Source organism: Leuciscus leuciscus (genome assembly GCF_965113295.1).
Source record: "Leuciscus leuciscus genome assembly, chromosome: 18".
Lineage (NCBI taxonomy): Eukaryota > Metazoa > Chordata > Actinopteri > Cypriniformes > Leuciscidae > Leuciscus > Leuciscus leuciscus.
The window spans coordinates 17,699,703-17,712,001 of NC_138742.1; the positions used below are offsets into that span (position 1 = coordinate 17,699,703).

Below are 12,299 nucleotides of genomic sequence, written 5' to 3' on the forward strand. Positions count from 1 at the left end.
TAGAAAATACCTTCATGTATATCTTTTTTTTTTTTTATCCTCTATTCGATAAAAGATACATTTCTTTGTGAATATATGACTGTGGATTATGCCATGTACACGCATACAATACAATAGTATGCACACACTTTCATTGGTATTAATGTGTCATACACGTGCTCACACACACACACTCACACACACATTGTACTGTCCACCATGACCACTGTGAGTGAAGCAGGAGGCTCTGGATTTTGTATAAATTGTACATGTGAATGATGTTACAGTTGAAAAATTTGTAGTATTGCTATTGGTTTATTTTCTATGAAAGAACATTTGTGACCCGTTATGTTTTTCTTCAATAAAATGGAGCAAGGGTCAGTGAAATGAGTCATGTGGTAATTGTGCTCTTAAAAAAAATGTGTCTAAATGATTTATTCGTGATTGTGTTGTGGATTTTGTTCTTCTCCTGCCCACCAGAGGGAGCTATAGGCTGCAAAATAAGATCAAGGTATGTTGACGTGCTTTTGAGAAGTATTTTGTAGGCATATTTAGCAGTACAAATACTGGAGATAACAAAATGTTTAATATTTCATCAGATCATATCATCTGAATGTTTAATGTCATGCTGTCCAGGATTAATGTTTTTGAATTTATTTCTTAACTTTGTTAGATGGCTTTTTGTCCAAAGTACCATCTGCATATTTCTCTTGGAATAATGTGCTTCTGATATGGCATGTTGCTCAGATATCTTATTATGTCTTGAAATGCAACTAACTTGTCATGTTTTTTCCCCTATATCTTTTAATTTCCGTGCAGTTCATTTGGAAAGTGTTTTCTGCTGGCATTTAAACTCATCCCTCAAAAGCCAATGGCATTTGACCTGCTCTGCCAGTGAAACTGAAGACTTGTGCTTCCCAATCTTGTTTTAATGACCAGATGCTGAACAAATGTTTGAGCTATCAATACTCTCTCTCTCTCTCTCTCTCTCTCTCTCTCTCTCTCTCTCTCTCTCTCTCTCTCTCTCTCTCTCTCTCTCTCTCTCTCTGTATGTGTGAGTGTGTATGAGTGAAAGAGAGATAGGGAATACGCTTGTGGAGCCTGAATTCAGACCATAGTTGGCCATTTTTGGCTATTGTTCATTCTTTTTTGCAGGTGATTTGTGACTAGTATCCAACAGATGGTAGACATTGGGAGTGTCCTGGAAACCTTTATTTTTTAACTCCATTTGGTGATGCTAGTGATTCTAAATGTTTTAAGTGGCTTACTGGACACTTGCACTCGCAGTCATGACAAATAGGGGTCAAGACGCATCAATGGCCAATCTTTGAAACATGATCAAACTGTGCCAGGCCCATCTGATAAGTGTAGTATCACCTTGTTGGCTGCAGTGAAAACAGTGTTTATTTAATCCCATGGAATTAGCCACCACAAACCACACCAAAAGTACAATGAAATATTAATCCAGTAATCCTGTAATCTGTACTAAATACGTGGTCATGTTATTTTACATATACCACGGTGCACTTATATCAACATAAATTGAATTTGTCAGTGCTGTTGTGATTGAAAGTGCTTTAATGATATGGCCCAGATTCGTTGATCCCTTGTAGTTAGGACGTCGATGCTGTGCATTCAAGTGGGTGTCCTATTTTCCGAGACATTCATATTTTGTGACTATTGGTGCTTTTTTCTGACTCAGACTATTATTTATTTTGTGGCCAGTTGTCTCAACATTGCAAGGTTCAGCGGGGGTGATAGTATCTTGCTCTTGGGTATGTTGGTAAGGATCATGTGGAGTGAGAGCCCAGAATGCACCTGGAAGAAAAGTGTGTCGCCATGTCCTCAGCCGAGGCTGACAGGTGCTCTTTTTGGGGCCGCTGGCATGCAGTCTTCTTTGCGTGTGTGAATGTGTATATTGGATTATCTCATCTTTCTCTTTAAAGACCCTGGTGAGAGAATCCAAGCTGGATGATCTTCTCCACTAAGCCCGGTCATGCACCCTCCTTGACGATTGATAGTTGGGTTCTGTAAAATGAGACTGAATCAGCTCTGCCAAAGCAAGGCAAACAGATTTATAGTCATTTTATTGTCTTGCATGAGAGTAAATTTTTTTGATCACAGTAGCATTGTGTCCTTTCCCGTTGTGTCCCATCCAAAAGCCAACTGTGTCACACAGTATGTTGCTCATGGTATTTATAATTTATTCATATGCTAGACGTTAATTGTGAAAGGAATATCTGCACGGCTTTTCTGACACTTCCAAAATCCCTACTGAGAAGATATCCTGAACCTACTGTACCTTCCTTTTCACTAATGAACCTGACATTTGTTTCTTTTACAGGGACACCGGAGGAAGTAACATTTCAGACTAGTTGATATTTTTCAAAGATGTGTCACATAAAAAAGGTCAAAGGCAAGTCATTTTTTTTCCGTTGATGCCTGCCAGAAAGGTTAAGGTTACAATATGACCTATGGGAGTATTGTGTAATTCCATTGGGCTGTGCCATGCCATTCTCCAGTGCATGTGATGTAAGAGGAAAGCTGTCTGTGGTCACAGCATGTGTTCTGTTTGCCTGGAGATTTACAGCAGCACAGGAGTAAACATGAATTAAGAACACTGAGCGACAAAAATAAACAACAGCAGCTGGAAAAGCGATGAGTAATGACCGCTTTCATGAACGCACTGGAGAAGAGGTACTGTCCAAATCTTTTTGTTTTCACCTTGATTCATGTAAAATGTGGGTGTTTTGAAAGCTTTGAGATTTTTAGGACAGCCATTACATTCCGGATATAAACAAATGTGATTGAAGTCTGCAGCTGTGACGAAGTCAGAAGGTTTGCATGCGATTTCTGATTTGTAGCATGCAATAGAAGGCAATGATGTTCTCCATTGAGGTTCACACAGTTATTCACACCATCTCTCACTTTCAGGGCAGTAATCTGTATGCGCACAGCTCCATGTTAATCGTCACATGCATCACCATGGCAATGGAGACAGAATATGAAATAAGACACTACGCAGACTGAATCAAAGGACAATAACAAAAAGAAACCGAACGTGATTAAACTGTTGCCAACAAGTCATTAGCTGTTTATCCAGGATGGAAGAAGACCACAGCCTTGGGTCAAATGTGTTATGGGCACCACAGTTCAAATGTCTCTCAATCAAGAGCAGAAGCGAATGGACCAAGATACAAATCAGCACATAGTGTACATTTGAATTAAAGAACCAGAATTCCCTTCTGACTGTGGGTAAACTGAGTGGTCTACACCTCCCCTTCCGTCGTCACATTCCCCTCCCCTCTCCATGCCCCCAGCGCTTCGCAGTCTCTAGTTCACTCGTCTCTATTTACCTCTTTGCTAATCCCTCACATCGCGCGCTCTCTCTCTCTTCCACACATTCTCTCGATCGCTGTCTCTCCTCCCCTTTCAAGCTCAGAGCCAGCGGGCTGCCACACGACCCACACTGCCTGCTACATGATCTCCTGGAAAACAGAGCTCCGTGTCTTTGTAGCCACTTGCTGCTGCTCAAGCCTTGGTAGATTGCAATCTAGGAGACAAGGAAAGATGCCTTCGCGACAACCCTGACTCCTGTCATCTTCAGATGCGCCCCTGTCCCCTTTCCTAGTATCTTGCCCCCTGACCCTTTACCCCATCCCCTCTCCTCTACCCCTCTCCAGACCTCCCTCACTTAATCCCCCCCGATCTCCCCCTCACCTCGCACCCTCTTGACAATGTTCTCATGTGTTCATTGGCTTCAGCCTTTCCTTGCCTTGCTATCCTCTACCTTGTTAACTTGGGGGTATAACTGCCCATCTAGCTGCTTGTGTCCGGACCATCACACCGTGGACTGCACAGGTCAAGGACTCACCCGTCTTCCAGACTCTATCCCTTTGGACATACGGAGACTCCTTCTGTCTGACAACTGGATTTCCTGGATCCCTTCTGATTTCCTGGTTCTCTACAGTGATTTGGTCTACCTGGATCTGAGAAATAACTCCCTAACGAGCCTGGAGCCTGGGACTCTGAGTACATCCTCCAGACTGGTCTATCTAGACCTGGGGAGCAACAACTTGACTGAGATACCCTCTGGAACTTTTGGGGAGTCCCGTAGTCTGATAAAGCTACGGCTGGGGAACAATCCGTATTTGAATATGATCAGCCAGGACGCCTTCTTCGGCCTCACCTCCTTACGAGAGCTCGAACTGGAGAGGAATGCCCTCTCTGGCCTGGACGTCGGGGTGTTGAGCCAGTTGCCTTCCTTGCGGATGATACGCCTGGAAGGGAACCCCTGGGTATGCAATTGCAACTTTGCCAAACTCTTCCTGTGGCTGTTAGAAAATCGTCACAAGCTTCCAACTGGTAAGCTTCTTAAATCTTGCTTTCGTGATCTGCATCCATCTGCATGAAATAATGTCATACTATTTTTTCCTATAAACACTAGAAACCTTTTCAATCACTTGAACCCTTCACAGTGTGTGGTGGTTCACCTGTGGAAGATTCAAATGGTCAATAACACTAAGGGTGAGAAGTGAGAATATCTATTTTCTGACTAGGTCATACATGTGGATGAACTGATTTTGTTTGGGATAGAGACACACTTTAGGTGATCACTAGAATATGCAAAATATTCTTGTGCATAATTCATGAAACATATGCCACACAACATGTTCCCTAATTTTGATCTCATGTCTTGTTCTCTTGGTTGACGTTAATTTGAGTAACTAAAGGAAAAAAATTAGGGAACTGTACCCTCTTGTATACACTATCCATTGGTCATTAGGTCACTTACCACTAGTCTAAGTTTAAGGTCAAGACAGCTACATCAAATATGAATGCATGGTCCTCACTGTCCCTTAGAAGCACAGGTCACTTTTCTCCCCCTGTGTCTGTTTAAGAGACACTAACATTAAGTTGCATGTTACAAACTTGTCAATATAAAAAAAAATTGTTTGGGTTTTGGTCACACATACATTATATATTGTATACTGTTGGAAACTTAACCAAATATTATAAACATTTGAGAAATGTTACTTTCTTAAATCATAGTTATCCTCATAGATGTGAATCTTCCTGATAGGATTAACCTCCATATTTAGGGAAAGATTTGCTTAATATTCAGACTATTTATTTGAATAATTCTGTAGCTTATGATTTGAAGCAAGAGTCTGAGATCATATATGACTATATTGTTTTTACATTTTTATGGTTGTAACTAATAAAGCAGTTCATTTTCAAAGTAATGATATTAACTCAGTTCTATTTGTAAACAATAACTTTTCACCCATTCACAAATGTTTGCAGTCTATTGACCTTGCACACTCTTTTATGAACGACACATTTGCAGATTCTTAACAAGTCATTAACAATGTTAACTGTCTTGGGTATTAACTTTGAGTTTACTATTGCTTTAAATCCTTATGCATGCTACTTTAAATTAAAAATATTTTATTTTGGTTTAAAAAAACTAAATATTTAATGAATATTTCTTGAGGGTTCTTTTCTTCAAAGAATGTACAGTATTTACAATATCCTTAAGTAATCTTGTCTTACCATTTATGTTCATTTAAATTGTGTAATTACATTTTGTATTGATGAACAAGTGCAGAGAAAAACCAGAGGAGTCTATATTGATTAAAATGTGCCGAGCTGTTTTAAACAGTCCAGATATTATATATTTATATGCATACATTTGGCAGACACTTTTACTGAAATTGACATTGCATTCAAGGTATACATTTTATCAGTTCATGCATTTCTTGACAATTAAACCCATAACCGTGGTGTTAAGTAGCTACATAATGCTATAAATGCTGGGGGGTTCGACTGCAGGAAAAAATTATATCATTTTTTATTGTAATTCTAACAAAAATGACAGTCCTTTAAATACATCAGAATCCACCATAATGTAGTCTTTAATTTAGATAGTCTAGTTTAAACTCCCTTACAGTGTTGTAATTCTTGCACTTGGGTATGGATGAACACGTCACATCCATTATTCAACCCAACATTGAATCTGATACTGATGATAGCACACCTCGGGCACACTTTCAGTTGCCTGGTAATTTGATATTCAGGTGGATAATCAAGAGCAAGAACTAAGATTTCCACTAAAATGTAAGCAAAGTGTGTGTAGTGACATCCACATATGTGACAGGCACACACACAACTCTTTAAACAACCCTCAAAGGTCAACAGACAGAGCCTGAGAGGTTACCACATCATATATCACCACAATGAAGTGAACAAGTCATGTATTTACCACAAGATAACACATGCACCGTTATAGCAAAAAAGCATGGAATTTGTCAGGCTCATGTAGCCTAGGATTTTGAGCACACTAATCAAATGTATTGAATTAATTCAGTGTAATCTGAACGGAGAAACCTAATGATAATGAGATTCATATATTCAGCTTTATAACACACCAGAGGTGAAGCTTTGATTCATTTCATTGTTGCGAACACAAGAACATGGCTCTCGTTACACATATGTGGTGACAGCAGGCAATACGACACTAGTCGGCTGACTGAGCTTGTGGCTGATGTGAGGATTTTCTAAATGGGTAAAAGCATGTGCGTGTTAGTCATTTGTGATTTTCGCTTTGGGGATCTCCAGTGTAAAACACTGAAGCTCTAGCATGATGAAACGTCAGATGAGCTCTTAGAGATGGGCAAACAGCCACGTGACAGACTCAACAAAGGAGGCTGAGGTCACTGAATCCTCTGCATGTGGAAAACCCCTTCTGGATGGAGTGACTCATCCACACTTACTGCCTCACACGTTTGATGATGATGTCGACTGACTTTGGCCAATGACATGCACAAACATGGTGGCATTGTATTATGACATGGACGGTTATTACTGAGAATGGTGTTTCTTTTATTTTAATAAAAAAAAATCATTTTTTCTCTCTCTCTCTCTCTCCTAAAGAATAATATGCTCCTAAAGAGCTACACAGAATCACAAGGGGCTTTGAGCATGAACGCAATTAAAGGAGAGATGGAGCTGTGGAGCTCTGCCGCTCTGTTGTGTCTGTCTGTCAGCGTGGCTGTATTACGTAGGCGATGTTCCGCTTTAAATCTGTCATCTGGTGTCCGCTGATCACACGGCTGAAAGGAGATTAAAACTCCCTCTGTGAAAATCCAAATACAAACCAACAAGGAAAATTTCACAAATGTTTCCCATAAGGGGAGGGGAGGGGAGGGGGGGATTGGAAAGCATCCCATCTCACTTCTTATCATGCCGTTATGTAATGGGAGTTTTCTGAGTCATATTTGCAACCGTGTTTCTGCTAGATACAAACCTTTCCAAATAATAATACCACCATGCTACAGTATAGGGAATATTTCTGTATGTACTGATTATATCATAATATGTTTTTTTCTGTAACATTATATTTATGTAGTCTTATTTCCTATAGATCATGTGTAGGCTATACTATATTTGAGTGGGAACAAAGATTTGGCATTAGTAATGATATTAAGATTTTTATATTTTTATTTAGATCATTTGCAGAGGCCTTAGAGCAACAGATTTGAACACTTTGTGTTCCAGTGCAAACCAAGCATGAATTTGGAAAACAACCTCAATCGTGTAGCTTACCCATCATAAAAGCACTTAAATGAAATACTGTTATGTGTTATTACACGTTCAGCTGGATATATAGCCTTGAGTTTGTGTGTGTGTGTGTGTGTGTGTGTGTGTGTGTGTGTGTGTGTGTGTGTGTGTGTGTGTGTGTGTGTGTGTGTGTGTGTGTGTGTGTGTGTGTGTGTGTTAATGAAGTCCACTTGCTCATTTATTATCCTTTGAAGCATACACTGTCTGAATATGTGACCATCAAATGGCACTAAAGAGCTGAACAAAGAGAAATGAAATGGGGTTTTATATGGGAAATATAAATTGAAACGGGCAGTAAAATTAAAGAATAAGTTTAAAAACAGCTGAACTTTCTTTCGATACACAACATTCAAAAGTTCATTAAATATTTTTTTAAGAATAAATGCTCACTAAGACTGCGTTTATTTGATCAAAATACTGTAAAACAGTTATATTTTGAAATATAAAAATTTGATATTCATATTTTATAATATATATATATTAATATTTAATATTAAAATCTCAATTTAATATATTTTTAACAATAATTTATTCCTGTGATGCAAAGCTGAATTTTCACAGTATACCTGAAATGTTTGTACATTTTCGTGCAAATTGGCTTTCATTCGATCATAATATGTAATGGATGGTTGAGATTTTAAAAAATGACAAAACATGGTGCTTTGTTCAAACTTCCATAATGTTTGTGCATGATATTGTGCAGCTAAGGATGCTTGTGACATTCGTGACCTGACATGTGAGCTGGTTCGGAAACTCACACAAGTCCGGAAACTGAACACTCGTCATGCGAGACCAAACTAGATGTTCCATTGACTCTTCACCTAAAGATTCAATGTACCTTTTTTTTCCAAGGCATTTCTTTTGAAGCTGTCATATAATGAGAAATTACATTCATTTTAAGTAATGTGTACTATGAAAATATACTGTATATTTTATAATTCTAAACTTCCTCCCTAGTCCAATAACACAAAAATAACACAATAACAAAAAAACAAAAAACTAAGCTTACGTGTGTAGGGGGCCTGGTAAACCCTACATTATGGGGACAAAATGTCCCCACAAAGATGTCAATATCCATAATTTAATCCACAATTTTTTTTGTCCCCATGAGGAAAACAGCTTATAAATCATACAAAGTGATGTTTTTTGAAAATGTAAAAATGCAGAAAGTTGTGTGTGGTGGGTATTTAAGGGTAGGGTTAGTGTAAGGGGATATAATTTACAGTTTGTATAGTTTAAAAATCATTACGTCTATGGAAAGACGTGTGTGTTTGTGTGTGTGTGTGTGTGTGTGTGTGTGTGTGTATTAGGGCTGTCAAGCAATTAAAAATTGTAATCTAATTAATCGCACATCAATTTTGGCTGTGAAATTAAGTCATACATGTTAGGTGAGAAAAGCATTGAAAGACATTACAAAAAGTAACTTTAGAAAGAAGTATTTTGGTTCAACGTAGAATTTATTACAAACTTTTAAGGCTACATTGTGTATTTTTTATCTGGAGTGTGCTTTTTTTTAAGCAGCATCTGAAGTCAGTTGTTGTCCTGCATCATGTTCGTTACTAAACTGTATACAATGTTAGAAGACATTCAGGTCTGGGCTGGGGCGGGGAGCATTAATAATGTTCATGTATGTATCTGTGTATGTATCTATTTATCTAAAGTGAAGTGGAATAAAAATATAAAAACACCACATTTTTTATTTTCAGAAACTATGTATTTTCCACAATAATTTTTTCCCCTCTTCATCTGTCTCTTTTACAGGGTTAGAGGGTATGGAGTGCTCTCTTCCAGTGGACGGGCGGCAGGTGTCACTCATTGAGCTTTCTGAGGACAGTTTCCGGGAGTGTCGGGGATTGCTGACTCTCACTGATTATCTTATAGTGATTTTTTCTGGAATTTGTATTTCAGTGGTAGCCATTATTGCCAGTTTCTTTTTGGCTTCCACTATCCACTGTTTCCAGCGACTCAAATCCAAAAGGACAGATGAAGAGGAGACAGAGGAATGAGGGGACTTACTGGACAGAATGGAAGTTACAAATTACCCATAATTCAACAGATAGGAAGCCAAGGGATTGGATAAAGGGGTGACTCACCTTATTTCCATGACAAAAGAACCCTGAATTAGGCCTCGTGCAACTAAGGTGAGGCTGCTGTCTCGCATCTCGTGATTCACAACCTTCATCCGTGTTGCTTGCAAGAAGCATCATATTTTTATACTTGAACACCAATGATTGAATTGAGCCTTAAGACTAAAACTGTTCCTGAACATGCAGTTTATGAAAACCACTGTCTCATGCCCCTGTATTCAAAAGTAATCAGCATTATATTTTGACATTAGACAGCAACAATGGTCTTTTTATGAGATGTGCGAGTTAGTATTTTCTACATGAGTTATTTTTGGTATTATGTACATGTATCTTGCTCTGTTGTAGTGAGGTTTAGCTACTTGCACTTTAAAGTACAGAAGGCATTGCACACAATCCCAGTGAGCCATACTGTAAGCCCTTTTTCATAAACCATAATGGCACTTATCACCAAAGAATTAACATAAAATGAGCATATTGTAATGTAAATGTTTTTCAAGAGAAGGGTTCAAAACACCATTATAAATATTGTAAGACATGTTTGGCTGTTGTCTGTAACCTACAACAACTTCATAAATGTCATGCATACTCTTAATATAGTAGTTACAATGGGTCAAAATGATATATCAAGTAATCAAGGTATTTTAAAGGCTAAATTAAAAGGGAACTTTTTGTCTTTCATTTTATGTCAATTCTGTCTAGTCAATTCTTTCCTTTTTTACTCTATGTTATGACTAAATAAACATTGACGCCAAAGTGTTTGAAATGATTAATATCATGTCTTAATCTTTTTTTTTTTTTTTTTTTGCATATATACCTGACCCCAATTCTGATAACTTAATTCTAATGGTATGAAGAAATTATGTATCTGGTGAGTAAATCTTGAGGTAAATTATTTTCATATGTAGTCACACGCTGGCTTGACACGGTAGGACGATTAACTTACATTTAATAAACACCAGGAACCATACAGAGATACGCACCAGCACAAAACTTCAACACAAGACCATGGACAGAAGATAACTAGGGTTTAAATACACAGATGATGAGGAACAGGTGAGAGACGAATCAATGAAACAATGAATCACCATGACAACCAAGCAAACAAACTAAACAGGAAAAGGGAAACTAGGCAAAACATAACAGAAAGAACTTCAAACTAAGAGTCCCAGCACACAGACCAAAACAGAGACTATAATATTACATTTCATTATACACTTTTTTTTTTTAGCTCAAATAATTATTTTCTATAAAATCTTCTCTTCATATTGTCTGAAGCCGAAGCAGTCCTGCTTTCTGCCACCAAAATAACAGCAAGTTCCTGCAGGTGCAACCAATGACATGATATATCATTCCTCCTTTTCCTTTGACCCAGAAAGCCCTGGAAGCTTTCAAAGTGCAAAGCAAACAATGGAGCAAATGCAGTTCCTTTATGTAATCTCATTTGGCTTCTACTGCACATACAATTTCGTTTTTTAGGTTGCTGGGGGATGCTTTTTTTCTCTTGATGAAAGCTTCTAAAATCAAGCTTAATATATTTGCTGTTGATGTCAGCTATCCATGACTGAGCAACAGTGACGTTTGAGTTTTACTGCAGCGTCATAAATGAAACCGACGACAGAGAGCTATAGACTCCACGATCACCCCTCGAGATGGAGATGAGAGAGAATGGAAAACATACTATGTGCTCATTTCTCCCAACTCATTTTCTAGGCGAAAAGTTGAATGAGACAGAGGGAAGAATTTGTCAAAATAAGGCTATGATTCTCCAACATCCAGATCTTCTTGTTGCTATGGTTACGTGTCTGTGGGCCAGTTGAGTTGAATTCAGACACCGCTACTGAGGATGGGTTTTGAATATTTGACTAATCATGTCTCCTCCTGTCCCTTGCCATTTCTCAGTTCCTCTCCTCAAAATTGCCTTGATTTATAGCATGCCCATCTTCCGTGGTTGTACTAACATTATGAAATAATATTCCTGTGTTAATCCCTACTGTTTACTCCTTTCCTTAGTATGATTTGGATGGCCATTCTTTAGAAGAGAAATAACAAAAATAAATATGAATAATTATTATTATTAAAAATAAATATGAATGCGCAGCATTATAGTTAAACCAAAAATCAATCAATTTGTTCCAAACCTATATGAATTTCTTTCTTCGGTTGAACACAAAAGAAGATATTTTGAAGAATGTTGGTAACCAGACAGTTGACGGCACCCATTGTCTTCCATTTTTTTTCTACAAAATAATTTTTACTATAAAATCAAGTTGTGTTCCAAATTGGAAGTTGATATCACTAAAATGTAAGTTCCTATGATATTTTGTTTAGCCACCGGGTGTCACCCACATTCCATTGATTTTTTTTATGCATTCTCCTGTAACAAATTATTAAATTTCGGTCAAAATTTTACTTCTTTCACAAAACAGTCACCAAATATGGAGCCTAGAGACTCAGACCTTTCCAACGATATGTGTTTTGTCAAGGTTTTGACTATAAAGTAGTTATAAATAAATGTTGTAATATGAAACCTGACACCGCCCACCAGGGGAGGAGCCCTTTAAATTAATTTAGAGTACTATTTTCATGGTAACGCAACGTCCAAATTCAAAA

At 37.9% G+C, this 12,299-nt stretch overlaps 1 protein-coding gene across 2 annotated transcripts; it reads left to right on the top strand.

Annotated features, from left to right (window-relative positions):
- The first annotated feature begins 2,499 nt into the window (after window positions 1–2,499).
- lrrc38a (leucine rich repeat containing 38a) lies at window positions 2,500–10,537 on the top strand. 2 transcript variants are annotated; one of them, XM_082144384.1, is made up of 3 exons: window positions 2,500–2,676; window positions 2,914–4,344; window positions 9,364–10,536. In XM_082144384.1, exons 2-3 carry the CDS (start codon window positions 3,717–3,719, stop codon window positions 9,606–9,608), a joined length of 873 nt encoding a protein of 290 aa, XP_082000510.1. In that variant the 5' UTR covers window positions 2,500–2,676; window positions 2,914–3,716; the 3' UTR covers window positions 9,609–10,536. The 2 variants fall into 2 exon arrangements, with proteins under 2 accessions (XP_082000510.1, XP_082000511.1); XM_082144385.1 differs by lacking the exon at window positions 2,500–2,676 and having other exon boundaries at window positions 3,689–4,344; window positions 9,364–10,537.
- The last annotated feature ends 1,762 nt before the right edge of the window (window positions 10,538–12,299 follow it).

Excerpts from the sequence above, each read along its gene's own strand:
- lrrc38a (XM_082144384.1), top strand. The coding sequence starts at position 3,717 with ATGTTCTCATGTGTTCATTGGCTTCAGCCTTTCCTTGCCTTGCTATCC. Across the intron at positions 4,345-9,363 it reads TCGTCACAAGCTTCCAACTG|GGTTAGAGGGTATGGAGTGC; the intron begins GTAAGCTTCTTA and ends TCTCTTTTACAG.